The 27,416-nt window shown below is 38.7% G+C and overlaps 2 protein-coding genes across 2 annotated transcripts in view; one reads left to right on the top strand and one right to left on the bottom strand.

Moving 5' to 3' along the window:
* Positions 1-14,588, top strand: part of SPTA1 (spectrin alpha, erythrocytic 1) — a 69,410-nt gene extending 54,822 nt beyond the window's left edge. The window contains exons 40-52 of the mRNA XM_077156578.1: positions 985-1,083; positions 1,842-2,004; positions 2,614-2,690; positions 4,517-4,726; positions 7,224-7,520; positions 8,374-8,486; positions 9,659-9,676; positions 10,139-10,190; positions 11,257-11,444; positions 12,355-12,408; positions 12,839-12,985; positions 13,737-13,881; positions 14,353-14,588. Of these exons, the coding sequence (XP_077012693.1) occupies positions 985-1,083; positions 1,842-2,004; positions 2,614-2,690; positions 4,517-4,726; positions 7,224-7,520; positions 8,374-8,486; positions 9,659-9,676; positions 10,139-10,190; positions 11,257-11,444; positions 12,355-12,408; positions 12,839-12,985; positions 13,737-13,881; positions 14,353-14,478 (1,689 nt within the window). The 3' untranslated portion in view covers positions 14,479-14,588. The remainder of the gene's footprint in view (positions 1-984; positions 1,084-1,841; positions 2,005-2,613; positions 2,691-4,516; positions 4,727-7,223; positions 7,521-8,373; positions 8,487-9,658; positions 9,677-10,138; positions 10,191-11,256; positions 11,445-12,354; positions 12,409-12,838; positions 12,986-13,736; positions 13,882-14,352) is intronic.
* A 5,864-nt stretch (positions 14,589-20,452) lies between these two features.
* On the bottom strand, positions 20,453-23,651 carry OR10Z1 (olfactory receptor family 10 subfamily Z member 1). Its single transcript, XM_077156772.1, has 2 exons — positions 23,640-23,651; positions 20,453-21,448 (listed from the first exon to the last, which is right to left on the bottom strand). The coding sequence occupies exons 1-2, from the start codon at positions 23,649-23,651 to the stop codon at positions 20,453-20,455; spliced, it is 1,008 nt and encodes a 335-aa protein (XP_077012887.1).
* Positions 23,652-27,416: the final 3,765 nt, after the last annotated feature.

The raw sequence follows: 27,416 nt of genomic DNA, 5'->3' as shown, positions 1-27,416 counted from the left end.
TGCAGTTCCTGCAATGCTTAGGTGTTCAAGAAGAATTTCAGCGAAAAAGAGTGGGAAAAGAGGGTGAAGCTGTCAACGAGGCTTCATTTCATGCACTTTTACATACAAACAACCATAATTAAGTCTAGCAATTTAATCTTATGAAGCAGACCATCTGTCCAATCTCCATAGCTTCTTCATAAAGGTTAAATATGGTCATACAATAGAATGTAGTATGTCTTGTATTAAAAGAGTAAACATCTTGTCTAAGAACACCATGTATCATAATTTTACTTTCGAAAGGTGATTTATATAAAATATGTTAGTCATACAGTTTTGTTTCTTCCTTTAGCCTGGGTTACTACGTGATACAGGGAAAAATTAATAGATGACTTTATGACAAACAGCGGACAAAAAGGCAGCAGTGGTAATAGTGGAGGGTAGATTACGGTACAGTGAGCGTTGTTATAGATATTTCTTAGGAAAATGTGAAGGAAGATGCAAAAGTACTGCTCCCCATGATTCCTCTTCTTTTCTTTCCATTCTGCCATTTACACAGGCATCAGGTTTCCAGAGAACAATCATAAATAGAGAAAATTTGGAGGGGTATTCTAAGTAATTCATGGCTTAGAATGACTTCAGGGAAGTCAGTAGATTCCCCTTTAGGATCAGTTTTTAGTGTTGGATGTTTTTTTAGTACTTAATTCTCTAGATCATCTTAACATCCTCATTCCAAAATGCGGTAAGACTTAAGACCACATGTGAAGTTAGCAAGAGTGTCTCTTATATTCCTTTGCCTCTGCTGTCTGGTGAGATTGTCCCCTTTGACAAATGAAGAGTTGGGAGTGGCACTGGGTAGAGCTGTGCCTGTGGAGATGGACGTTCACCTGGGCTTCTGGTTTAGCTGATTGTCCCTGGTGAACCGCAGCAACGGGACCCTGAGTGCGGGTGGAGAAAGGTATCCCTGTCTGAGATGCTTTGATTCTCACGCGTTCATTTTTGCAGAGCTTGCTAAAGAAGCACGAAGCTTTGGGTAACGACTTTGCTGTCCATGAGACCCGAGCACAAAACGTGTGTGCTCAAGGAGAAGACATTCTGAGTAAGGTGAGTCCAGGGATTCCAGGTCACGCTTTTCATTTTCAAAGGGGACTGGTTCAAATCGTGAGTGAGGAGCAGTGCTCAGACCATAAGTGGGACTTTTTAAATCACTTCTAGGCTGCCTTTTTAAATGTATTTTCTCGGCAAGAATGATCTGCTCAAGTGATTTTTTCCTAGAAATTCTTTCAAGTTCTTATCGGTACACCTTTCCACTTTCTGTAAATCTTTTTTTGTTTGTTTGTTTGTTTTTACACTCTTACTTTGTTGTGTAAATTATGTGGTTTATAAAGAGCTTGTCACTGGCTTTGATCATTCAGGTTGTAGGAATCTGAAGAAATTTCTGCGTAAGCCTTTAGGGAAGGGAGCCCCACTGAACATCATTCCTTTGTTTAAATGATTGCTTAAACAAAGCTTCATTGATCTAAGTATTATATACATTTAGATCAGAGATGATTCTAGAAGCTTCTGAGAATCAGAATTCAAAGTTATCTGAGATGATTCCGATAACCTTCTGGAAGTGTACAGCAGCTGAGAAGGTCACACTTATGTGGACAGATACAAGGAAAATGTTCAGATGCCAGAACAGAAATAACCAAACGGGATAAGCCATTAAAGAATAATTTCATTTGATCTAGAGGAGAGAATTCTTTTAGGAATGAGGAGATAAGAGTTTTCGAATGGTACTAAAGAAAATCACAGTTCTAGATATAGACATTCATCAGTACACCTGTCTCTTTTTTTCTTCCCTCAATCTTGGGTTGCAGGAGGAAAGCCAGCAGAAGGAGAAAATTTCTTCCAAGATACAGGCTCTGAATGAGAAGACCGCATTTCTGGCCAAGGCAATAGCTGCTTGGAAGCTACAGTTGGAGGATGATTATGACTTTCAGCGATTTAACTGGAAGGCTGATGTGATAGAGGCCTGGATTGGTATGATGTGTCAGGGCCAGGGTCCCTTTGCTTTGAGAGATGCTGATAAATGCCATTTGTAGAGTGGTTTCTGGGGGTTTCTCTTTTATCTTTGGCAAAAAGATGACTCTTTCATCAATCAATCCTCATCCTTTCTGGACATAATTCCATTCACATGCAAATACACACACACACACATATACAAAGAATCGTGCTGATGAGGTGACTAAATACAATAATTCCAAAGAATGTATTTTTTTTTTTTTTGGAATTGGTGGTTTCATGTGTGATATTTGAAAAAGTAGAGCCACAGCAAAACATTCTAGTAAAAAAAAACCAAACTGAAATGTGCATTTGATTTATCTATAATTTATATCTGAAATACAGTTTTCCTTTGCTGTAAGATACTCCGAAGTCATCCTGGTTCTAGCTGTGTTTCAATCAGTTTTATCCTGCATAAGTCTAGAAAAACCACCCACCGAACCCCATTGCTTCCATATTCCAATGAAGTACCCACTTTGAAAGTCTGGAGACTTTCTTACTGTCTATAAAAAATATTGTTTTCTTCTTTACCAAAGGTAATAACAGGCCAGCCATCTTCCCTCACCTACGGTTATCTTTGCTTTATAGCTGAGAAGGAAACAAGCCTGAAGACTAATGGCGATGGAACTGACCTTGCTGCCTTCCACACTCTCCTGGCAAAGCAGGTGAGAGCGGGGCTGCTCATTCATAGATTCCAGCCAAGTCCAAACCCCACGCTACACACACAGAAGCTCAGACCTACAGTATTATTTCATTTCTGAATTTTATGATTTTATTTACTGTAAGATTGTAAGATTGTGTCCTTTTTCCTCCCTGATATTGGTAACTTGCTAATTTGAACTTTCGCATTCATTCTCTCTCTCATCAGTCTTAGTAGGTGTATAACATTTTCATTAAGGAACCAAACTTTTGACTATTTTATTTTTCTCTGTTGTGCCTTTGTATTCTATATCATTAATCTCTGCTTAGTTCTTCAACGTTTCCTTTTATTTTCTTTGGGATAAATTTGATTTTCTTTAATTTCTTCTTTGGCCCATTGGTTAGTTGAGGGCATATTTCTTGATTTCCAAACACTTGGGAATTTCCTCTCTTTCTCTCTCTTTTTTCTTTTCTTTTTTTGCATTTTTTATCTAGTTCAATTTCACTGTTTTAAAGAAACATACTCTATATTATTTCAGAGGCTTTATTTAAATGCAGAAAGTGATCTGTTTTGGTGGGTATTCTATCTATAATTGAAAAAAATGTTTATTATGCTGTGTTTCATATTGTCAGTTTGAGTTCAGCTGTCACTCATGATTTGGGTCATCTAGTCAGAATAAGGATTGAATAAGGGATGGAAATGATTCAAAACATAGATTCAGGTTTTTTTTTTTTGAGGACTGTGTTTTATTTCAGTTTGGTCTTACTCCTTGGGGCCTTCAGGAGTTTCAAGTAAATGCCTTTTACCAGGACCCCTCCTTCTTGAGGGGTCTGAACTCAGCATTATGAGACTACTGACATTTTACTTAGCATTTTAGTAAATGCTTCTTTTTCCTGCTTGTTTTCTAGGCGTTTTATACTACATAACTTAGGAATCTGCCAATGTCTTGAAAGGAAGAGAAAAATATTTTTCTGCAGTTTCCTTTTCATGGTCCCTTAAATTTTGGCTGCCCCAATCTTCAAAACTCCAAGCTTTGCCTCTTCAGCTCCATGAGATTGTCAAAAGCTCTGAGTTGATGCCTTTTCCTCAAGCTCTTACCCTGTATGGTTATACTTCAAAAAGTGGTAGAGAACATTATTTTACTTCGATGCAATTCCCTTCTCTCCAAAATCTTGGCTCCTTAAGTGATAATTACTTTGATTGCTCTCTGATTCCTTTCAGACGGCTGGGTTTTTTGCACTTTTATCCAGTTTTTATAGTCATTCTCAAAGGGACAATCAGTCAAATACAAAGCACTCTGTTAAAGCTGGTAGTGGAACTCCCCAAATCTTACGGTTATGATGTTGACATATCAACAGAAAATGCATTTGTACAGCTGGCACCTATAGGATATCTTTTGTTAGTTGCGTAATTCCAAGATCTCTCTTAGTGCACTGCTACTAATAAAAAAACAGGATGTAATAAGTTATATAAGATCATTTTAGGGAGGATGTGTGCTGTAGGAGGGTTTAGGCTAGATTGGGAAAATTTGGAATAGCAACATTTTCCAGCCTTTCTTTAATATTAAATTTATGAGAGCCATGATTGCATATGTTGAACGAATTGTGTGGTGTATGTATAAAATTGTTTTTTTTAATTTACATTTAACCTAAAATCTAATAATAAAACATACTTCTAAATGGAACATAACTATAACTTAACTCCAAAGTTTCACTTAAATCTCTAAATTGTAATTCATTTTTCGTGGTCCTTACCTTAACTCTTACTTAATCCTTACCTTGTTCATGATCAAAGGGCCCCTTAGTCCTGCATTGTTTCCTGTTCAACAGCATTTCTGTGGGTCTTTCTTAGGACACACTGGATGCCAGTCTGCAGAGCTTCCAGCAAGAGAGGCTCTCTGAAATCACTGACTTAAAGGACCAATTGGTGGCTGCTCAACACAGCCAGACCAAAGCCATTGAGGAGCGCCATGCTGCCCTGATGCAGCACTGGGAAAAGCTGCTGGAAGCCTCTGCAGCCCACAGACAAGAGCTGCTGAAGAAGCAGCTTCCCCTTCAGAAGGTAAAGAGAAAAGGATGAGACATAACCAGGACTCTATTTCTATATTATCATCCGTACATTAGCTGTGTAATCTAGAAACAGATTCTGGAAACCCTGGTGGATAATTACAGAGATTTGAGTACAGTGAAAAGGATCAGGTATATATTTTGACGAGCAAGAAGTAGTCCATTTGGGCAAGAGCTAATTTAGACTGACCAGCCAATTCTTCAGCATGTGGATGGGCCAAGCACACGTATGGGAAGATGTGGGTGAGATAGGATGGTGGAGAATCTTGGTGTGTGGTGTTATAAAACAAGCAGGCAGGCGTCAAAGTAGTCCTTGTGCTTTTCTTTAACTCAGGTTAAAGGAATATTGGACAAGTACCTATAAAGCACGTGCTTTCATTTCATAGTTATCTTTCCTAATTGGGAACTTTGTAGCTGTCGGTTAACATCTCTGAACCTTGATTCCTCCTTTATGAAATGAGGATGATATTACCACTCCTTCTGCTTTTCTTGATTATTACTATTAAAAGAAATAATGGACTAAAATCCAGTAAAAATCACTAAGTTCTGTTCAAATAGAATTGACTAAAATGCTCTTTATTTATTTTATTCTTATTCTATGGCAGTGGTGACTGCCATAGCACTGAGTGTTGATCTTAAGGAATACTGATAAGTAAAAAAAAATTAGGATGATCGGTGAAATTACTGAGCATGCCTAGGCCATGAGAAGAAATGTGCCTGGCAACAAATTCGGGCTAGTTGCTAGGGAAATTAGTAAAGATGCAGGTAAATAAAAACCAAAGTAAATTTGAACACTTAATTTCTACTCCATTGAAGGTCACAGGAACTACAGAAGTAAATCTTAAATGAAAAACTGAATCAATTAAATGGGAACTTTCCATAAATGTATGTATTCTTCATAGGAAGATAATCCCCATGCTGATACTATTTAGTTTTGTTTTCAAACTGCAAGTAGTTTTATATGATTATCTAGTTATAAAATCTTTGCAAAATATTCAGTCCACACATAAAATTATGAAAATAATATGAGGTACCTTATGGGTTTTCATATTCTTCCTGGTTAAGAACCAGATTAACTTTGTATTTGGTCTATTTTAACATAGAGTTTGCTGAAACGAATAAAGAATGAAATGCAGTGGTGTAATACTTTTATATTCCTTCCTCCATCTGGACCAAATTTCTCTGCCTAACAACCCCCCCCCCCATGTTTAGATGAAACATCATTTTCATATATGCTCATGACAGATCTCTTTGCAAATACAATCTGCTGACCCAAAAATCTATGATACATTTTAAATAGAATTGGAAATTATTTTTGATCACCTACTGTATGGACCACTCTATGCTATTTCTCTCATTCAGAAATACAGATAATTCAGAGTCATTCAATGAATGCAGATAACTCCAGACTTCTGGAAATATGCATATCCATGCTAAGGATGTAGGTTAAGAGGTAGGATGTGGATTTAAGCAGGAATTGTAGTATCCTGTGATACTTTGCTTGAGCATATATGAAAAGGGTCAGGTTAAACAATGGGTTTTGAAGTAAAAGAAAGACCAAATTCAAGTGTCATCAAAGTGATACTTTCTACCTGAAGACAGGTCTTCTGGGGCTGGCTGTTGGTGATCTTTGGTGCTTAGCTTGTCGGATGGCAATATGGTGACATCTCCTGGTCTCTTCCATCTCTTCCAGCTTCTGTTGATATTCAGTTTCTTACTTCTTGTGGCTTTCTTTCTGTGTGTCTGAATTTAATTTTACTTAAAAAAGACTCCACTAATAGGATTAAGAGCCATCTTGCTTAGACTGGGCCACTCATCAAAAGTTTCTACTTCAAAGGGTTCACACCCACAGGAATGGATTAGACTTAAGAACATGCTTTTCTTGAGTATATACCACCTCAAACCACCACAGCCAGGGTGATTGGTAAAGCTTCAGGCATGAGATGAGACTAGAACAAGGTTTAGAAGTATAGTAGGAAAAGGGCTCAGTATAGAAAAAGAGAAGTTAGAGGAGTGTCATCCTCAGAAACTCAGAAGTGAAAAAGAAGTCGATAAAGGATGGGACCAATTTGCTTGATTTATTTGTTTAATCATTTATTCATTCATTCATTCAACATGTATTTTTTGTGGTTATTATGTGCTATGTGGAATTGGAGTACAGACTTTAGAAGAAGAAATCATGAAATCTTACCATTGAAAATGACCCTCATCATCCTTTGAATCTTTGAGCCTAAACAACCTTAGAAGTCATTCAACCTCCTCATCTGTAAATGATGAAAGACCTGACCAGTTTCTCACACTGAGAAAATGATAGGACTGGGCTTGTACCTCTGGCTCACATGTCTGTCCGTCTGCTGACAGGTTACTAATTGTTCTTAGTTCTGGCCTCTTTGACTGCAAACATTTGAAGAGTCATTTCCATCCTCAGTCTTCTCTTCTGCTGGGAGGGTTTACCAGGGAATATATGGGTGTTTTCTTTTTTTTCTTTACAGGCTGAGGAATTATTCATGGAATTTGCACAGAAGGCTTCAACTTTCAACAACTGGTGCGAGAATGCCCAGGAGGACCTGTCAGAACCTGTGCATTGTGTCTCCCTGAATGAGGTTCGGCAGCTGCAGAAAGACCATGAGGCCTTCTTGACCTCCTTGGCAGGGGCTCAAGCTGACTTCAACTATTTGCTGGAGCTAGATCAGCAGATTAAAGCCTTAAATGTGCCTTCTAGCCCTTATACCTGGTTAACAGTGGAGGTGCTAGAAAGGATCTGGAAGCACTTACCTGACATCATCGAGGTAATTTTGGGTACAGCAGTGGTTCCTTTGGCTATTGTGGGTATGACCACTTAATTTGTTGTCCAGGTTGGAGGATGCTTGAGTAAGAAAGGGAGATTATGCGTAATTAGACTTATAGCTAGCGTAAACCAGGACTGCCTAAGAGAAATTGGGAAATAGGTTCACAGTAGATATAGCCTGTGCCTTCATAGTTAGACCTCCTGCTTCTGGAAATTGAGCCGTGAGCCAGGGAAGCAATCAGTGATTAAAGGAAGGGAAAAAAGGAATGGGTTATAAAATATTCTTAATGTATATATGTATGTGTGTGTGTGTATATTTTTTCAGAATCTATACATTCTCCACATCCAAGGTAGTCCACATTTTGTATGAGCCTCCAAGAGTACCTTCTTATGTGTTTTATTTTTGTCTGTCTATCATGATGCTCAATATAGAACCTATCGAAGGTACAGGAAAAAGTTCAACAGAGTAAAACCTCATCATAATGTTACTATTCTTAGATGGCAACTTTTTTGTTATTTCTTTTCATTTTAAGTCTGCTTTTATGCTCATTTAAATTAAATTTCACCTGAAAGAAAAGATTGAAAAAAAAGATTTACTTTAATTGCTTGGATACTTTTCATTGGGTTTGATCTTGGAGATTCCTACAAAAACTTGTTGGAAGTATCGTGGGCTTTCTTCACATTTTGGAGATAAGAATAGGGGGGCTATAAGAAATCTGAGCACACAGGCACCTGCCTCAGGAAGGCAGGTTAGATTTGGAAGATGGAGATGTGCAGCCCAACCTAGGAATCAGTTCTTTTCCTACTACGAAGGTCTTCGGTGGGAACCTCAGGGTCTGTGATTTGGGGTTTAGGAACGGGAGCAGGAGCTGCAAAAGGAGGAGGCGAGACAAGTCAAGAACTTTGAGATGTGCCAGGAGTTTGAACAAAGTGCCAGCGCCTTCCTGCAATGGATCTTAGAGACCAGGTGAGCTGTGCTACCTTGAAACCCATGATCACTATGCCACACACCCCATTTAAAATAGGGTTGAAAAATATTTGACTGAGGTTGAGCATTTATTTATGCTGCCTTAAAATCACCTGTGCTGTCTTGGCCTTATGTGTAGCACTGACTGCTTTCTGAATCAGTCCTTGCCAAAATAAAGAAATGGGAATTTCCTCTGGCTGCCCATCAGGTACATTTCTGTACTCTCTCTTTGATACTCTTGCCTTTTTTCCTGCTGCATGTAATTACATTCCAAAAATTTATAGCAGCACCTTATGTTTGCATGCTACTTTGCACCTTAGAAAGTACTTCCATGTCCATTACCTCAATTAACTTTTAGAGCAACCTTGAAAAGTGTACAGAGCAGATTTTATTACCTCTGTTTCTGAGAGGAAAGTTCAAATAGAAACGTTGACTTGCCCAAGGTCACATATATATTTACTGGCACAACCAGAAGTGAAGCCTACATAGAACACTTCACTTAAAGCTATTATGTTGCCTACTTGGTAAAGCCATAATGAAAACCAGGTGAGATAATGTATGCTAATCGCTTTTATTACAAACAAAATGGTCTGTACCTGAAAGTAACCTTTGTCACATCTTTTATAAGTAAATGACCTGGAAATGAGAAGACTTAGAGGTGTCAGACATTAGAATAAATGACTAAATCTGGGAACCTTTATCCCGTAGGTGGGTCAGAGTTGTGGAGTTTTCAGAGTTAAAAGCAGGGATTTAGAAAATCCATGATAAACATTTTTCTTATATCCCAATGATGAGGATAAATCAGACAAGGAGCAAAAGGAAATCTTGTGTTGTGGCTAAAGAAAACTGACAGGAGACACAGGAAACAGAGCTTATCCTCCTCTGCTTCTGGATTTTTGTCTCTTTATCATAGGATCCCCTCCCAGGGTGTGTCCAGCACTGAGCACATCTGCTGACATTTGTGCTCTTTGTCTTGCAGCAGGATCTGCAAGGAAAGCAGCTGCACAGGACAGGCTTTGGGAACAGTGGGTAGGGCAGGTTCAGACTTTGTGGCTAAGAGAGATTTAGAACGTTTCAAAGATCTGAGCAAATAGGATCACTGAAGTAATCCACACTAACATATGCCTTCTCTTTTTCTTTTTCTGATCCCTGTTCTGGAACTCCACATCAAGGGCTTATTTTCTGGATGGGTCAGTATTTTGTTATTGTGTTGATTTTATTATGTCTTACTGCGGAGAGATTTGTTAAGGAGGCCGTGGGCAGGGGCATCAACTACCCACTCCAGTGTGATGATATCTAAAAAAATAGGGGGTGAGAAGAAGAAACCCAGTAAATATCATTCTAGCCCTGCACCCCAGATTTGCCTATGTTAGGGTCAGGCCCTAATGAGGATGAGAACTAGAAATGAGGTGTGGGAGCCCTGTCCTAGGCAGAGAAAAACTGGGATGGGACTTACCTCCCCGCTCATCAACCTGCCACAGTGTCCGATAGACAGAAGGGTTTGGAATCATGAAAATTCATCCCAGAGAGAGAGAGAACATTCAACTTGGGAAAAGTAGAAGCAGAGAAGTTCAGGGTCTTTGAGTTGGTACATCTGTGTGAATTAGTGGCCTCTTATATTAAGAGTCATGTTTCCCTCTGGTTCTTACTAGATCTTTGCTCAAAGAAACAGGAACTCTTGAATCCCAGTTGGAAGCAAATAAAGTAAGTGATGTTTGTTCATTATCTGATGATGTTGACAGCAGGAGGGAAAAAAAATAACTTTGAGGCAATTGTATTGATGCTTTTAGGTAAATTCTCTAGCCTGAATGTCAAGAGCCTAAGGCTCTGGTCCCAACCCTGCCCAATTTGCTGCCTAATCACAGGTCACTACTATATGGACATTGACCTCAGTTTACTTAAATCTCTAAACTCTCATTTCTTCATCTGTACATCTATAATGTAAGATTATAGAGTTGTTGTAAGGATTAAATAAGGGGATAAGCACAAATTCCTAGCCCATAACCTGGAACATTAGCAAATTTCTGCTATTATTTATCATGGGAAGATGATACAATTCAATCTATATTATCTCTTAACAATTGCGTAAAAGGACCTTATTTTCATCATTGTCTTCCCCCTGGAGAGAAATTTGATTAACTTCATATCTCCCTAATGAGAGAAAATGCATAGTAAAGAATATGATTTTGCCAGGTAGGATTCACCTTTGAAGTGTCACAAACCATTGTAATATCTAAGATTATAAGATTTCTTTCACCCCACCCTGAAACCAATCCCCTCCTTTGGGGATGATATTCCCTTGTTAAGAAAGCATGGGTTAGATGCAGAATGTTGGCGTATAACAGTTTATGCACAAAGCCAAGGAGTGAATGCTGGGGAGCTTGAATGGCCTGAGAACGCAGTTATAATCAACAGTACAGATAATCTGCAATATACATCACTGGAAGCTGACAACATATGGATCCTGGAAATTCCACTCTTCTTCATCTGCAGTATATAAACACTAACTCTAAGGTTGTAAAATTACATAATGCCAGGGATCTTAGAGGTCACCCTATCTAGCCCTTGTTTTATAAATGGGCACTGCAAAGCTGAAGTGGTTTTACTAGACAGTCTTTTCACAGAGGACAAGAAAATCCCCGAAAATCATTGAAAAAGAACAAATAAGGGAAACCCCAAATTTATCACGTCTCTTATCTTCCATCGCATCCCAAAGTTTGGAGCTGGTGTCTCTGGTGACTGTTTCTCTCTCTTCTCTGGGTGTTTTCAGAGGAAGCAGAAGGAGATCCAGGCGATGAAGCGTCAGCTGACCAAGATTGAGGACCTGGGGGACAACCTGGAGGAGGCAATGATCCTTGACATAAAATACAGCACCATTGGGCTGGCCCAGCAGTGGGACCAGCTCTACCAACTTGGAATGCGGATGCAACACAACCTGGAACAACAAATCCAAGCCAAGTACTGAGGGCTGTTGGCCAGGGCTGGGGAAGGGGTGAGGCTGGTGTTAGGTATGAATCCCAAGAGCCTGGCAAGAGTGTGGGATATTGGCTGAAACAGCTGCTTCAGAGTTAGTACACTCACTGTCTCCATTTTTCTCTTGCTTTACTGTCTCTCAGAACAACTACCTCCCTTCCTGAAATAGGAGACAGTACCCCTCTCCTGAATCTTCTCACTTTCCAATAGAAACAACACCCGAATCCTACATCCATTTCTGAGTCCCCCTGGCATCTTGTGCAATTCCTTCAGAAAGCATTTCTTTTGGTAAAGTTCTCTCTAAAACATAGTGTTTAGAGTGGAAGAAATAGTCAAGGTATGGTCTAACAGAACAGAAGAGTACAACAATTTTTCTAGGTAAATTAATTATATCAAAGCAGCTTTAGGCCCTGACAGCTCTTTTGCAGCGTTATTATCTAAATCAGGGATTAACAAATATTTTCCATAAAGGGCCAGATAGGTCTCTTTTGCAACTACTGAACTCTGCTGTTGTATTGTAGCCATAGAAAATATGTAACTGAATGAGTGTGGCTGTGTTCCGATAAAACTTTATTTATGGACCCCGAAATTTAAATTTCATATAACTTCCATGTTTCACAAGATGATACCCTTTAAAAAAAATTTTCAACCATTTAAAAATGTAAAAGTCTTTTTTTGTTTATTTGTTTGTTTTTGCTAATGGGGTCTAGCAGGCTAGATTTGGAAAAACAAGTGATGGGCTGAATTTGGCCCATGTGCTGTGGTTTGCAAATCCCTGATCTGGATGACTCAAATAGCATAATATCCACTAAAATTCCTTTTTCTTTCATATAGCATGTCTTCTTCAGTTGTTCTCTGTTTTAGTTCATGGATTAATTCATGATTTTCCTTTCAGGGACACAATAGGTGTGAGCGAGGAGACATTAAAAGAGTTTAGCACAACTTATAAGTGAGTATAACTTCATACTAGTATGGTTTTTGTATTTAATTGGTTTACTTTATGCTTCTGTATACTACTTGGATCTGTAATTTATAGACCTTTCAGAATGAGTCTCCAAATAACTAATATTCTTATCCCTCAGAATGACTTGGTAGGACCTTAAATGAAGATTCAGGTTGGTTAATTAGCTTCGGTCATGACTTTTAATTTGCCTGTGAGATTCCTGGATTTTAGGCAATACATTTCTTCCATGTTCAAAGAGTTATATTTTTCCTTCTAGCCATTAGGTTAAAAAAGTGCAAGGACACAGGCAAGTTGTCCACTTGGTTTCCTGATGTTTTGTAGCATTAGTAAAGCCCCCGTTTATGCAGCAATGACTGCTCCTTTCGGTTCTGATTTGGTTCTCTATTGAACTTGACTCAATGTGTTTCTTCTTTAGACACTTTGATGAGACTTTGACGGGACGCTTGACTCACAAAGAGTTCCGGTCCTGCCTGAGAGCACTCAATTACTACTTGCCCATGGTGGAGGAGGATGAACCTGAGCCCAAGTTTGAGAAAATCCTGGATACCGTTGATCCAGGGAGGTAAGAGGACAACCCCGGCCAGACCATGGAAGCCACTGGGGCTTGGAGGGACAAGCACAGAGACTGAAAAGGATTCATGAACATGAAATTAACTCATGTGAGGAGGGGGATACAGACTGCCCTAAATGAATTGAGCAGCTGTCAGTGCCCTTTCAGTATTAGCTCAGAAGTTGATGGCATTAACTCCGACTCAGGCACCAGTTCTGTCATGGGCTCAGTTTATGGTTTGCATTTGATTTATGAATTCCAGCCTGTTCTGAGGAGGGAAACTGGAATCCTTTGTCGAATTGAGGTCCTCAGGAGACATGGATGATTCAGAGGCCAACATGTGGGGGTGCAGTTAGGTGTTTATGAGCACAGGGTAGGGTCATAGCAGAATTAAGTTACTGTAAGAACCTAATTCTTTCTGATACCAAACACTAAAGGAGACCAGGCATTACTTGAGGATCCTAGAGATGAGTGCTAATGGGAAATTCTAAAATTCTATGAGGGCAGTCCAACTGAATGAGTCAGGTGGAAGTAGAGGTTGAGCTTAGGAACAAACAGTATTTATTTGGCTGTAAGGAGAGTGCGAGGGGATGGGAGAAGTCAAAATAGAGGGCATAGCTCATAGTTTCTGGGAGGGTGGCTGGGAGAAGAATATGGAGAATCTGACCTTCCTGTGTCTGAGACACTAAGTAGGATGAAAAAGGGGCCTGCTTTCCTCTCTGAGTTTCATAAAAGCAAAGATCCTGATCCCTTCCTTCCACAGGAAGGGCTATGTCTCACTGGAGGAGTACACCTCATTTCTGATCAACAAGGAGTCAGAGAACATCAAGTCCAGTGATGAAATAGAGGATGCTTTCCAAGCCCTGGCAGAGGGCAAGTCTTATATTACCAAGGAGGACTTGAAGCAGGTCAGATTTCCATACTCTAATCATCATCTGGATTTTGGTCATCTTGGACCTGACTCTCTACTGTAGGCATCCCTCCACTCCCCTCTATTTTTCTCAAACCTTCTCTTAAACAAGATGTAATTTGACTTGGTCACCACTTCAGTGTGTCTTGACCCAGCTCAAAAACCTACAGAACTTCCCTATCAATCATCAGAGTCAATCCAAAACCTTCAACTGAGTTCTGAAGGCTCTATTTCCTTTTTTGTCCCATCTGTTTAATAAATCAAATTTAGGGAATGAGATCATGTGGTCAAAGCCAAATGAGGCTTTTTAGGACTTGAGTAATTGAGTTTATCTTATTCATTAGAAATAATAATTTATGAGGCAAATACATGACAAAGCAGGACTGGCTTTTTCCTTCCAAATTCTTTCCATCTTTGAGTTGGAAACTGTCTTTGAATCCTTGTATTTTCCTCTTTTCATGTGTTTCAGGCCCTAACTCCTGAACAAGTGTCATTCTGCACCACACATATGCAGCAATACGAGGACCCGCGGGGTCGCAGCCACCTTGCCGGCTACGACTATGTGGGCTTCACCAATTCCTACTTTGGCAACTGAAAAACAGGTCCCCATGGAACATAGAAGATCTTGGTGTGGTGGGAAGTATTGGGGGGAAAAGAGGATATGCAAGTGTGTAGGGTGGGAAGATGATTCTGTGAACGTGAGTGTGTGTATGTTCATTACATTTATTCCAAGAGCTAAGAACCCTCAAGCTTGGGAGCTCTGAGGTGTTAACAATTGGAAGACAGGAATGGGCTCATTTTGCATGGAACTAATTACTGCTGAGGTGTGCCAAGGTCTCTATTTTTTTATTTTTTTGAATCTGTATAATTTTATTATTCTGTTTTGTTCTGATTATAAAGTATTTCTTTTTTAAGAATGTATTTCACTTTAATAAGGCAAAGTGGAGTTGAATGTTACTGATCCAGTTGGGCTTTCACATTTCTGAAAATTGTGCTGCAATCTAAATATAGGCAGCTAATTATACCGTAAGTAAAGATCATGGTGGAGTAAATAAAATCTAAGATATTTACAACTATTTCTCTTTAGAATATGTTAAAATACTTATATTTGAAAGTGAAAATATTTGGTATTCTAGGAATCCCTAATATTTCAGCTTGTAAAACGGAATCACACAGAGAAAAGCAGTGTCACCTGTTTTATTCTTAAGCTGCCCCTTTTTCATACTTTATCATTAGAGTAGATGTTGTTATTCTCAGAACAAAAAGTTCCAGTACAGCAGAGCTCTCTTTTTACCCCTGAATCCCTCTTGAAGTTTAATGTGATAAAAAGAATAATTGTTTTGCTTAATTTTCAACCTCCTATAGAGTAAAAGGCAATAGAATTGGTCATAAAATGAAGAATTAAGGAAAAAACAAGAAAAGGTAGTACATGTATTGCCACTTTATTACTTCAAGAATTTTCAGGTCTGAAAATTGGTCTGATTGTATTCAAATACTAAAATTCTGTCTTGACTTGTAAAAGTTGATGATGTTATTTGTTGGTGAGAATTATTCGGTCGTTTCTTTGCTTGTTGTAAAACTGGTATTATCCTGCATAAACAATACATGTATTGCCACTTTATTATTGTGTTAAGTCTCAATCCCATCCTCTTCATGGAAATTAATCCTCCCTTAGTTTGGAGACAAATCCTGTCACGGTAGCCACTTAAAATAATTTTACTTAAAACTAAAAAAGTTCTCTTTGCTGATAATAATGTATAAATGCTTTACTGGTTTTTGGTTAATACAATTGTATACAATGTCATATGGCAATCATATTTCAAAGTATTTTCAAAATGAAAGAGCATTAAGGTGTAAACTGTCTGATTATGAGTTACCAAAAATGGTTAAAGTAAAAAAAAAAAGCAATGTCCAATAGGCCATCATAAACCAGCATCATGTAGTATCACATTTATCAAGTATGGAGAGTCTTAAAATATGTGTGATGGAAATAACCAAAACAAAGATGGCTATGATTCCATTCTTTCCCCAACCCCTGCCGAGGAGTTGCAAGGACTGGCTCAGGTTATTAAGCATGTGATGGGATGAGAAATACTCTTTTAAGGCAAAAGTATATTAACACTGTCTGATAAAAAAAAGACTAGATAATATAAAGGCTAAAGAAGAAAAATTTTATCTGAAGAACCAATGAAATATCATAAAAAGATGAAGGTGTCAGAGACCCATACAGCACCTTCTGAAATGAGATTGTGACTTCCTACGTACTCAAGCAAAGAATGATACAGCAGAATCAGCAGGCCTAATTTAGTAGCAGACAATAAATATTCAACTTATAATATTGTAACAATTATAACTTGTAACAAATCTCCATCTTGACCTCAGAGTTAAGTTCCTCCTAATTCATACTCATCATTTCTTGAAGTTCTGTCCACTTTAAACTGGAATGCCTCCCTTACTCTTGCTAAAATTCTTCTTTATGAATTATAATTTGAAGCTATCCCTGAGTCCCTGTCTTATTGCTCCATTACTGATTTTCCTTCCATGATTCCAGTTGCTTCAAAACTCTTCCACTTTTAGGAAACCAATCCTTTTACTTTTTATAGATATCCTTGAGGCCAACCATTTGTCTAGATGCCATCTGATTCTCATTTCCATGTTCCACCTGTAACTTTACCCATTTTTGAATACAAACCAATTTACCATTGTATGGTAAGCTCTGTGCTAAATACTTCACATTAATCTTCACAATAATATCCTAAAAATAGAAACATTTTTCATACCATTTTGCAGTTGAGGAAATGTAGAGAAATGTTTTAAAAAAAACTTTTCTGTAGGTCACACATCTTAGAAAGTGGCAGGAAGCGGCTTTAACTCAGGAAATCCAATTCCAGAAGCCTGGTCATAATTGGCTCTTTCAAAGAGAACCATAAATTGGGCATATGTAGTCATATTTATAGTACAGGGACATTACTTTCTGTGTATAAGTATGTGTGTGTATATGTATCTGATTAAGGACTTGTTTATTTTAAAACAGGCAAATCATTTTACTTTTATTACTTTTTAAAAATATTTTTATTGAGAAATATCCACACATGTATAGTCCAACCATATTAGATAATCAGTGACTCACAATATCATCACATAGTTGTTTATTACTCACCATGATCATTTTTAGAACATTTGCATCATGCCAGAAAAAGAATGAAAAAGAATTCATACATCCTATACCCCTTATGCCTCCTTCTCATTGACCCACAGTATTTCAATCTACCCAATTTTTACCCTTCATCTCCCCTTATTTATTTTTCTATCCTTTTTTTTTTTCACTCACCAGTCCATACCTTGGATAAAAGGACAGTCAGACACAGGGTTTACATCATCACACAGTCACATTGTAAAAGTTATATAGATTTACAGTCTTCTTCAAGAATCAAGGCTACTGGAACACAGTTCAACAGTTTCAGGTACTTCCCTCTAGCCACACCAATACACCATAAACTAAAAAGGTGGTATCTATTTAATACGTAAGAATAACCTCCAGGATAAACTCTCGACTCTGTTTGAAATCTCTCAGCCACTGAGACTTTATTTTGTCTCATTTCTCTTCCCCCTTTTGGTCAAGAAGGTTTTCTCATTCCAATGTTGCCAGGTCCAGGTTCATCCCCGGGAGTCAAGTCACACATTGCCAGGGAGATTTACACCCCTGGGAGTCATGTTCCACTTAGTAGGGAGGGCAGTGAGTTCACCTGCTAATCTGGCTTAGAGAGAGAGGCCACATCTGAGCAACAAAAGAGGTTCTCTGTGGGTGGCTCTTCAGTGTCATTATCAGCAGGCTTAGCCTCTCCTTTACAGGATAGCTTCATAGGGGTAAGCTCCAAGATTGAGGGCTCAGCCTATTGAATTAGTTGCCCCCAGTGCTTGCAAGAATATCAGGAACTCCCCAGGTGGTGAAGTTGAATATTTCCTGCTTTCTCCCCAGTCTCCCAGGGGGATTTTGCAAATACTTCTTTATTCTCTGACCACAATCCTCTGGGATATTTCAGGGCATCACACTAACCTGTACAAACCAACAAGACCTCATACCCTATTTAAGATTCCGTGTAATTATGGTGTTCAAGTAAATTGACCATACAAATTAAATTAGATAATGTTTCACCCAAAATATAAATTTTGCACCAAAAATCTTCTTTCCCTTGGATCTTGCACAGAGGTTGAAGTTTGAAAATATGGGAGCAGAGGCAATTTCTTAATCTAGGGAGGCAATTTGAATCACCTACAGAGATTCTGTAAACATTCATGCTTGTTCCCATCCCAGACCAATTGTGTCTTCAGATTCCAGGTATCGTCCTGTTGATGCGAGTTGGACATCTTCACAGCCTAAGAACTGCAAATTTGCAAACTATAAATCCCCATTGTAAAAGCCAACACATTTCTGATATATTGTGTTCTAGCAGCTTTACCAAACCAAAACAACAACCAATTGACAAAATCGCTATAGAGATAGCACCCAAGAAAGTCATTTTGAAAAAAAGTTGTCCCAAGTGATTTTTCATACCCTTCCATACTTAAGACTACTACATTTGAAAGTTAGACTGACCTTCAAGTATTACTTAGCAGCTCTTAGAACATCCTTGCCCACCATTGATAAGGGTGCATTTAAGGAATGTTATGTTAGATGGAGATTTTGGAACTGATTTTGTGCAAGCAGTTTCAGTGTAATGGTGAGGTTATATCCAGTCAGTAGTAAGAAGGATGCTAGAGTAGATGGCCTTTCTCCCTTGAGCCATGCCCTTTCTGCCATCTAACTCACCCCTTCATTTAAATCTGTTCTCTTTTTGTGATATAGCAACCTTCCTCCTACCTTTGGCTTCTACTAACATAACTAGAGAATGCGTTCCTTTCTCTTTTTATTTCCTTTTTTGAATGCATTGAAAAAAATTGATTCCTACCCCCCAAATGCCCTCAGATTCCTTCGTCTTTCTTAAGTCATGCCATACTTCTAATTCATTGCTAAATCATATGGAGTCTACTTTTTAAAAATCCCTTATATTTGCAGTTTCCATCATCACTGTCCAAGTTCAGGCCTCTTTAGGACAATGGCAATGGGTTTCTCACTGAGCTCCTTGCCTCTGGTTTCTCTCTGCTGAAATCTATCATTCTCTGTCCAGCTGGATTCATTTTCCTAAATTGTTTCTCTCCTCTCTGCTCAAAGGTGTTCTGTGCCCTGTCTCCTACTGACAAAAGGCTCCCGTCATAAGAAAGGCACTCAAACTGCTGCTCATGCTCAGCAATGAATCTTGACCCAACCTGACTTTTCTGCATAATCTGCAATGAATTTCCAGTCCCTCTGAACAACTCAACACACTCTGAAACATACATATGCTACCGTGCTGCCAAGACTTCCAGTGTGCTGTTCTCTCTTCTTAGAATTCCTTTCTTCCCCACCTTGCATATTCAAAATGCTACCCATCCTTTAGAAATAAGCTCAAATACGACTTTAGCCATGAAGGCTTCAGTTCCTCCACTTAGAATAACCTCTCCGTCCAATAAAAGCTGATATCACTTTGTTTAGCAAACTGTTCATACTAGCAACTGATTGTAACTGGAAGATAACCAGGATTCAGGTACTGTGCTGAATGCTTTACATACATGCTCCTGTTTAGTCAGCAACACAAAATTGAAATGATAACCATTTTACAGGGGAAGGTGTTAAAGCTTAGAAAGGTGAAGTATCTTAATCAGGGAACCCACAGCTAGTAAATGGCAGACCCATGATTCGGATTCCTGCATGAGAGCTTTGTGAGTTCATTGCATGTTATTTATCTTTAAAAATGTCTGGCACAATGCATGACACATTGTAATTGGAGACTGAAACAAGCAGGGTGGCATAGTCCTGCCCAGCAGATTTGAGAGCATAATGTCCATGTTGAGAAAATCTGAAGTGAGGCAGGTCCTTGGCATCCAAGATGATAAGACTACCAAAGAGCTGCAGTAACCATAAAAAAAAGAATAGGAAATAAATACATTTTCCTGAAATAGATTCATTCTTACTGGGAAAAGTAAGAATGAACCAGAGGAAGAAAGGATGACTACATTTTCATTTAATAAAGCATTCAGATTTGTCAAACTGAGATTCACTGAATTTCAAATCTGGGACGAAACTTACAGGTCAGATAGTGTAATTACATACCAATTTTAGAAATCTCTTCAGTATCCCTGATAGAGCCCTTGCCAGTCTCTCCTTGAATTAAGCACTCCAACATTTCCTCATTTTGTTCAGCTCAGCTAGAAAAGTCTTAATGAACTAGATTTCAGTAACTAAGGGTGGTACCAATGGGGCTGAAAATGGAAATTTAGATCCTGAGCTCAGGTTAACAGAAAACTAAGAGTGGGGCTCAACCTCTGCATCCCAAGCAGCCCTGGGGAAAGTGCAGGAGGCAAGCTGGGCTCTCCTAGGGTCTTGGGGCAGGGAAAGCTTTGGCCCAAGACCCTGAATATCTGGCCTGTTTGCCTGGGTTTCTGGATTATGCCCAACCTACTCATAGGAGACCATGCCATGGGGTTCCCCCTCATCCTGTACCCATCAATCTCCCTCGGAAAGCATTTTTCAGAGCTGTCCTCACAGCTCTGTTCCTTAGACTATAAACAATAGGGTTAAGGAGAGGGGTCACCACAGTATACGTGACAGCAATAAGCTGATCCCGTTCAGGAGAATAGCTGGTTTTGGGCCTCAAATACATGAAGGAAGCACAGCCATAGTGGACAATGACCACCGTGAGGTGGGAGGCACAGGTGGAGAAGGCTTTTCGCTTGCCTTCAGCTGAAGGGATCCTTAGGATAGCTGCCAGGATGTAGGCATAGGAGATGGTAATAAGGGAGAAGGAGATCAGAAGAACCATGAGGCTGAGGAGAAGGATCCCCAACTCACTCAAGCCTGTGTCCCCGCAGGCCAGACTCAGCACTGGGGGCGTGTCACAAAAGAAGTGTTGGATCTCATGGGACCTGCAGAACGGGAGGCAGAAAATGACCATTGTCATTGCCAGCCCAATAAGGTACCCACTTAGGAAGGAGGTACCAACCAGCTGGGCACAGAGGGTAGGATGCATGCGGCTGGCATAGTGCAATGGGACACAGATGGCCACATATCGGTCAAAGCCCATGACTGCCAGAAGGAAGCAGTTGGTACAGGCCCATGAGGCAGAGAAGAACATCTGGGCAGCACAGCCCACATAAGAGATGGCCTGGCCCCCCATGACCAGGCCAGAGAGCATCCTAGGGATGATACCCAAGGTGTAGCAGGTCTCGGAGAAAGATAGGAAAGAAAGAAAGAGGTACATGGGGGTGTGCAGATGGCTGTCCAGCCTGATAACTACAATAATAAAGACATTGCTGGTAAGGGTAACAAGATACAGGGAGAGGAACAAGACAAAGAGCATGAGCTGCAGTTCTCCAAAGCTGGAGAAACCCAGGAAGAGAAAGCCTTTCCAATAGGTTAAATTGGTGTCATTCCCAGTGATACCCCAAATGAATTTGTTGTTGTTTTGTTCCAACTTGCGGACAGATGACTAGCTTCTTTAGAAGACCAAATTAGTTGGATTCTCTTTTCTCTGTGCCTGTTGTAACTTGAAAGGGAAACTCTGATTTAGACTGCATGCAAAATTCATAAAAGTATTTAGTACATTAAACACAGAGGTGTATGGATGCACTCTCACATCATGTGTACATATACACATACACAGTTACACAATCATCACATATATTCATATGCACACATTTGTACACAAGCATATCGATAACCACTTATATGTAGGCTCATATATACATGCAAATTTCTATTCCATCTGCAAGCATTCACACACAATTATTCACATTTTACACATTCAAAAGTATGTATTGGATATTTACTATTAATGAAAATATGCACAAATACATCAGGCATAGACATACATGACAAATGCGTATGCATTATATATCCAGATATCGCATAGAGATGTAGATGCATGCACCACAGATGTGTTCATACAGACTTCATACATATACAATCACGGAAGAATCCACATGTGAGCGAACACATACACATAGCTTATCAGAACTTGGGAGGGCTTGATGGATATTATTTTATAAATCATGCAATATGGACAAGGAGATGCAAAGTGACTTGCATGAAGTCACAGAGTCAAGATTAAAGAACAAGTTTCTTGAGTGCTAATCTGAAGTCATTTCCCCCATGCAATAATGACTCTCCTCAGATGGTGTGGGACACTCACTAATATGGATACAGAATCAGAAACATTTTGCTCCGTGAAACTCTACTGGAGTCTATGCAACCCCACCTCACCCCACAAGTCCTTCCAAAACTCCTTGGACAGAAGAGTGTCCATTCACATCTGAGACTATGCAGAGCACTTAAGGGAGAATCAGGTGGGCATCAGTTATGCGCCAGCCCAAAGATCAGCCATCGGGCTCAGCTGCTTCCGAAAATGCTGCTATGAGGTGTGAGGCTTGTTTCCTCACCTGAAGAGGCTCATGGTAAAGGCAAGTCCTGTTTTTCAGCATCCATGTGCAAGGCCACCCCAGCAGTCCTGCACGCAGCAGAAAAGACTAGAGATCCATTTCAGAAACTGTTATTTTAGCCAAGAGGCATGTTCCCAGAGGGTACCAAGAAGCCTCCTCCCACATCCCTAGCCCCAGGTGGTGAATTATACCTGCCCCCATCAAAACAGTTTCCTTCTCTCAGGACTCCCCAGCCCCAGTGAGCGCTGTTTCAGGAAGCGCATCTAATTGTGCTGCTTGTCATCATCTGGGAATGTCCTTTTGGGGAAAGGGGAAAAGAGAATGTGAACAAAGAGATTTTAAGATGGTGATTCAAACAACAACTCATATATCTATTATGTGCTAAATGTCATATTTTCACATATTAAATCTTTTAAAAAATTGATGGCATCTTAGTGGTAGCTGTGTTTTTTGTTGTTGTTGTTGTTGTTGTTTTTTTCTTTTTTTTACATGGGCAGGCACCGGGAATCAAACCGGGTCCTCTGGCATGGCAGGCGAGCATTCTTGCCTGCTGAGCCACTGCGGTCAGCCCTAGCTGTGTTTTTTTAGAAGAGAAAATTGATCCTGGTATAGTTTAAGTGACCAGCCAAGATAACAAAATTCAGGAGTTATGTTTCTAAACCCACACTATAAGATGCATAGTAAAGACCAGTAATTCACCTTCCCTCTGCTGCTGTCTCAAGAGCTTAAGATGACCATTTCTGATGTGAATCAGTATCAAAGTCATTCTGAAGAATAACCTGACCTCTCCCAGGCCCACTTTCTTTCCGTGTCATCTCTCTATTCCATTTCTTTCAGACACATCTTTTTAAAGCAATTTTATCTTATTTTAATCTTTCTTTCCTCTTGTCACATACTGCCATATCTACAAGTGGTTTTCCAATCCACTCTCCATCACTTGTTGTGAAACAGCAGATTCTCCAGAAAATCTGCCTAGGATGATTGAAGAATCTTTTTATCTGACTCTTCACTCTAAAAGTACATGTTTTTATAATAAACTTATGGTAGAAAAATTTGCAACTTCAAATATACTTTATTCATTCACTGATTCAATAATTATTAACACTATTCAATGCCAGATATTTTGCTAACTTTATTAGATGGATTCTTTATTTAATTCTCCCAACATTGGAGTATTTTACTTGTTATTATCACTGTTTTTCAGATAAGAAAGCCAAGGCATAGAAAAAGTAAAATACTTACCAAAGGTAGCATACCGAGTAAATAGCACAGTAACAAGTCAGCGTGAGACTTGCCCATTCTCTTAACTACTGTACTATTTCTGGTAACCTGAGTTGGTGGTTGTTTTGGTTTAGTAAAGCTGTCGGATTGCAATATTTCAGAAATGTGTTGGCTTTTACAATGGGGATTTATAGCTTGCAAATTTACAGTTCTTAGGCTGTGAAAATGTCCAACTCATGGCATCAACAGGACAATACCTGGACTCTGCAGACAGACTGCTGGCATCCAGGATGCCTCTGTCACATGGCCAGCATTTGCTGATCCTTATCTCCCAGGTTTCATGGCTCTCAGTTTCTACCTACAGTGACTTCTTCTCTCTGCTTCTGTGGGTGTGTTCCTTGTCTCTCAGCTTCTCTGAGTTCTCTGGGTTTCCTCCCCTTTACCCTCTTATAAAGGCCTCCAACAAGAGGATCAAGACAACCCTAAATGAGTTGGGTCACATCTCAATTGAATTAACCTTGTCAAAACATTCCACCTACAATAAATCTGCACCCACAGGAATGGATTAAAAAAGCATGGGCTTAATAATGCCATCCTGACCAAAGGGGGAAAAGAAATGTAATAAATAAGGTATGTGTGTGGCTGAGAGAGTTCAAATAGAGTCAAGAGCCTACTCTGGAGTTTGCTCTTATGCAAACATCAATTATACATTGCTACCTACCGTAACTTGCCAAACCCCACCCAAGGCCATTCCAGCCAATCTTAAAGAACACCTTGGGGCAATATATGAGATTCAACAAGGGTTCCATGCACTGGGGTGACTTTTCAGAAACATACATCCTCCAGATGGGACCCTGGACCAAATAAGTCCTGAGACCTATAAGGACCAGCCTTTCCAGAACGTCAGCTGGTTCCATCTCCCAGCCCCTTATTATTGAAAGCCCTTCCAACATGAAAAGAGTAGAATGGGCATAGCCCAGGTGCCCCTGGGGAGTGGGAGAAAGGTTAAGGGTGATGATGGAGTTATACAGAGAAGGTAAGGTTTGGCAAATGAGGATGATTGCTGAATGGTTATATTGGTGTTTCTTTTAGTCTCCAGTATCTTGGAGAGGCTAGGAATAAAAACCTTAAATTGTGGAACTGTAGCCCATCCAAACTCTTTAATCTGTTCTACAACTAATTGTTGCACTGTGATTTGAAATTTGTTGCTTTTTTTGTATATATGCTATTTTTCACAAAAAAAGGAAAAAAAAGTAATGATAAAAATATATATAGTCCTTCTAGCCTCCAATATTCTGGAGGCGCTAGAAGGAAAAATTTGAGATGATGGTATGGTAGCCCATGATAAACTCTGCAGTCTGTCCTGTAACTACTTATCAAGGAGTACTTGGAAAACTATTGCTTTTTTTCTTCCTTTGCTTTGTATATATGTTATACTATACAATAAAAAAAAAGTTAAAAAATGAAAAAAAAAAAGCATGGCCTTTTCTGGGGTTCAAAACATCTTCATACCAGCACAACGCGATGATTAAAAAGATGAGCACAGTGTGAAAATACTGTACATAGTCTGCTTAACCCTAATATTGAATTACCTCTGGTAAAAAAAAAAATAGAAAATTTTTGACTTGGAATCAACTTCTATTGACTGCTTTTTTCTTTTATATGGATCACAGTTAATTAATTTTCAGCATATATAAAAATATTAGGCTGAAAACTCAAAATTTTAGATAAAATATTGCAGTGAGTGACTCTGAAATCTGTTCTTCCTGAAGGCTGTTTTTTCTTTTGTTTTGTTTTCTCTTCCAATGGGCAGCTAACTTCTCTGAGATAAAAATGCAAACATCTTTTTTTATCTGCATCTACAGCAATTGATGTCTCTGCTCAAATTGTCTGATGATGCTAACATTTTTAGTCTAGTCTCCTGAGTATCTCTCCTGCCATACGTAGTGCAGCTGTCAATAAAGATTTGGGCAGCATTTACCCTCAGATCTAGGGATTCTCTGTAGCTCCTGTGCTCTGTTCTCTGACAATGCAAGCCAGTTAGGTGCCTGCTTGGAATACAGTCCATCAATGGCATCTTAAAAACTGTAATCGTAACAGGAGACATTCTTTCATTCAAGAGCATAGCCCTTAATTTTCTTGTTTTGTTCTGTTTTTACCTGTTTTTTTTTATTGTTTTGTTTTTGTTTTTGTCACTGAGGTCCCTGTAGTCAAAAGACTATGGGCTGAGATAATTCTCCAGATTTCAATTCTTCCATAACTCTATAGTTAACAAAATTTCCCCCTTAAATCTCCAATTTTCTGCAGGTCTAAATTCTGTCATCTGCCTCCTTGAGGCAGGGGGATCACAGAAAAAAGGCTTAACACTCACAGTTCATACCTGCTATAGGAAAATATCAATCTTTTAAGATTAACTGCTTCTCAAGTTTTTGCCTGTTGTTGGTCATCTTCCAATTACCTGAAATAGTTGTTTTTTTCCCATGGTTTTATATGCTTCATAGTTTTAATCTATGGTGGGCATCACTTTACATCATCAATACTTTTGTTTCTATTTTATACTCAGCATTTCCCCTCTCTATATTTATGATTAAATATTTTGCAGCCTCACCCTATACCTGCATTCAGGAAGGTCACATGATTTCACCTGAGCCAATTTGAGGTGATCAGTCTCAGAGTGCAGAGATTGGAATAAGAGCTGGGCAAGGAAATAAAGCCAGGGATAATGGATGTCTATTTGTATTTTACATAATTCATAGTCAAAGAAGATAACTTAATTTCAGTGAGAAAATATTTCTAACTAAATGGCAGTAAGAAAAAAAACCTGTTGAAGTTTGAGAAGGCAATTTTTTTGTTTTAAATTCTTACATTAGAAAAGAAGAAAGATTTAATACCATGATCTGAACTTATAAGAATCTAGGGGAAAAGAAAAATGAGCCCAAAATTAAGGAAAAGAAAGAAAATAATAAAAAGAAAAACAGAAAACAATAAAAAGGGGCAAAGAAGTAAACAAAATTAGCAATGCCAAAATTTGGGTCTTTTTAAATTAGTAAAATTAATAAATTCCTAACAACACTGATTAAGAACAAAGAGAAAATAGTTACAAAAGACAGAAATAAAAAAGGGAATGTTAGTTCAGGTCCTACAGACAGTATATAACAAGGAAATATGAATAAGATAATGTCAAAAAGTTAAACTTAATTAAAATGAAATGACACAATATACCAAAATGACACAAAATTAAATAGAAAATCTTAATATAATGATATTTGTTAAAGAAAAGAGACTTCTAATTACAAAACTTCCCCAAATGAGAAGTTCAGATTCAGATGGTTTCACTGGTTCATTCTACCAAATAATTGACAAAATAAAAACAACCGTTAAAAATTTTTTGTTTGTTCATTTGATGAGAGCAGAATAGCAATGAAAGTAAAACACAAGCACATTACAAGAAAAAAATATTATGGCTCACTATACCACATGGGCACAGTTTCAAAAAACTATCTAATAAAATATTAGAAAATTTATTCCAGCAAAATATAAAAAGGGCAATAATCCATGACAAAGGAAGTTTATTCCAAGAATGCAAGACTGATTTACTATTTGAAAATCTATTAAAATTACTCACCACGCAAGCACTGTAAAGGATAAAAAACCACCTGGTCATATAAATAGATGCAGAAAATAATGATTTGAAAGGAGTAAATAAAACTGGCTTCATTTGCAGTTGCTATGATTGAGTACCTACAAAATCTTACCAAATCTACCAAAAAAAAAAGCTATTAACTAATGAATTTAGGA

Source organism: Tamandua tetradactyla, chromosome 4 (assembly GCF_023851605.1).
Source record: "Tamandua tetradactyla isolate mTamTet1 chromosome 4, mTamTet1.pri, whole genome shotgun sequence".
Lineage (NCBI taxonomy): Eukaryota > Metazoa > Chordata > Mammalia > Pilosa > Myrmecophagidae > Tamandua > Tamandua tetradactyla.
The sequence above is the reverse complement of the archived record's forward strand: the minus strand, read 5'-3'. Positions and strand labels throughout refer to the sequence as shown.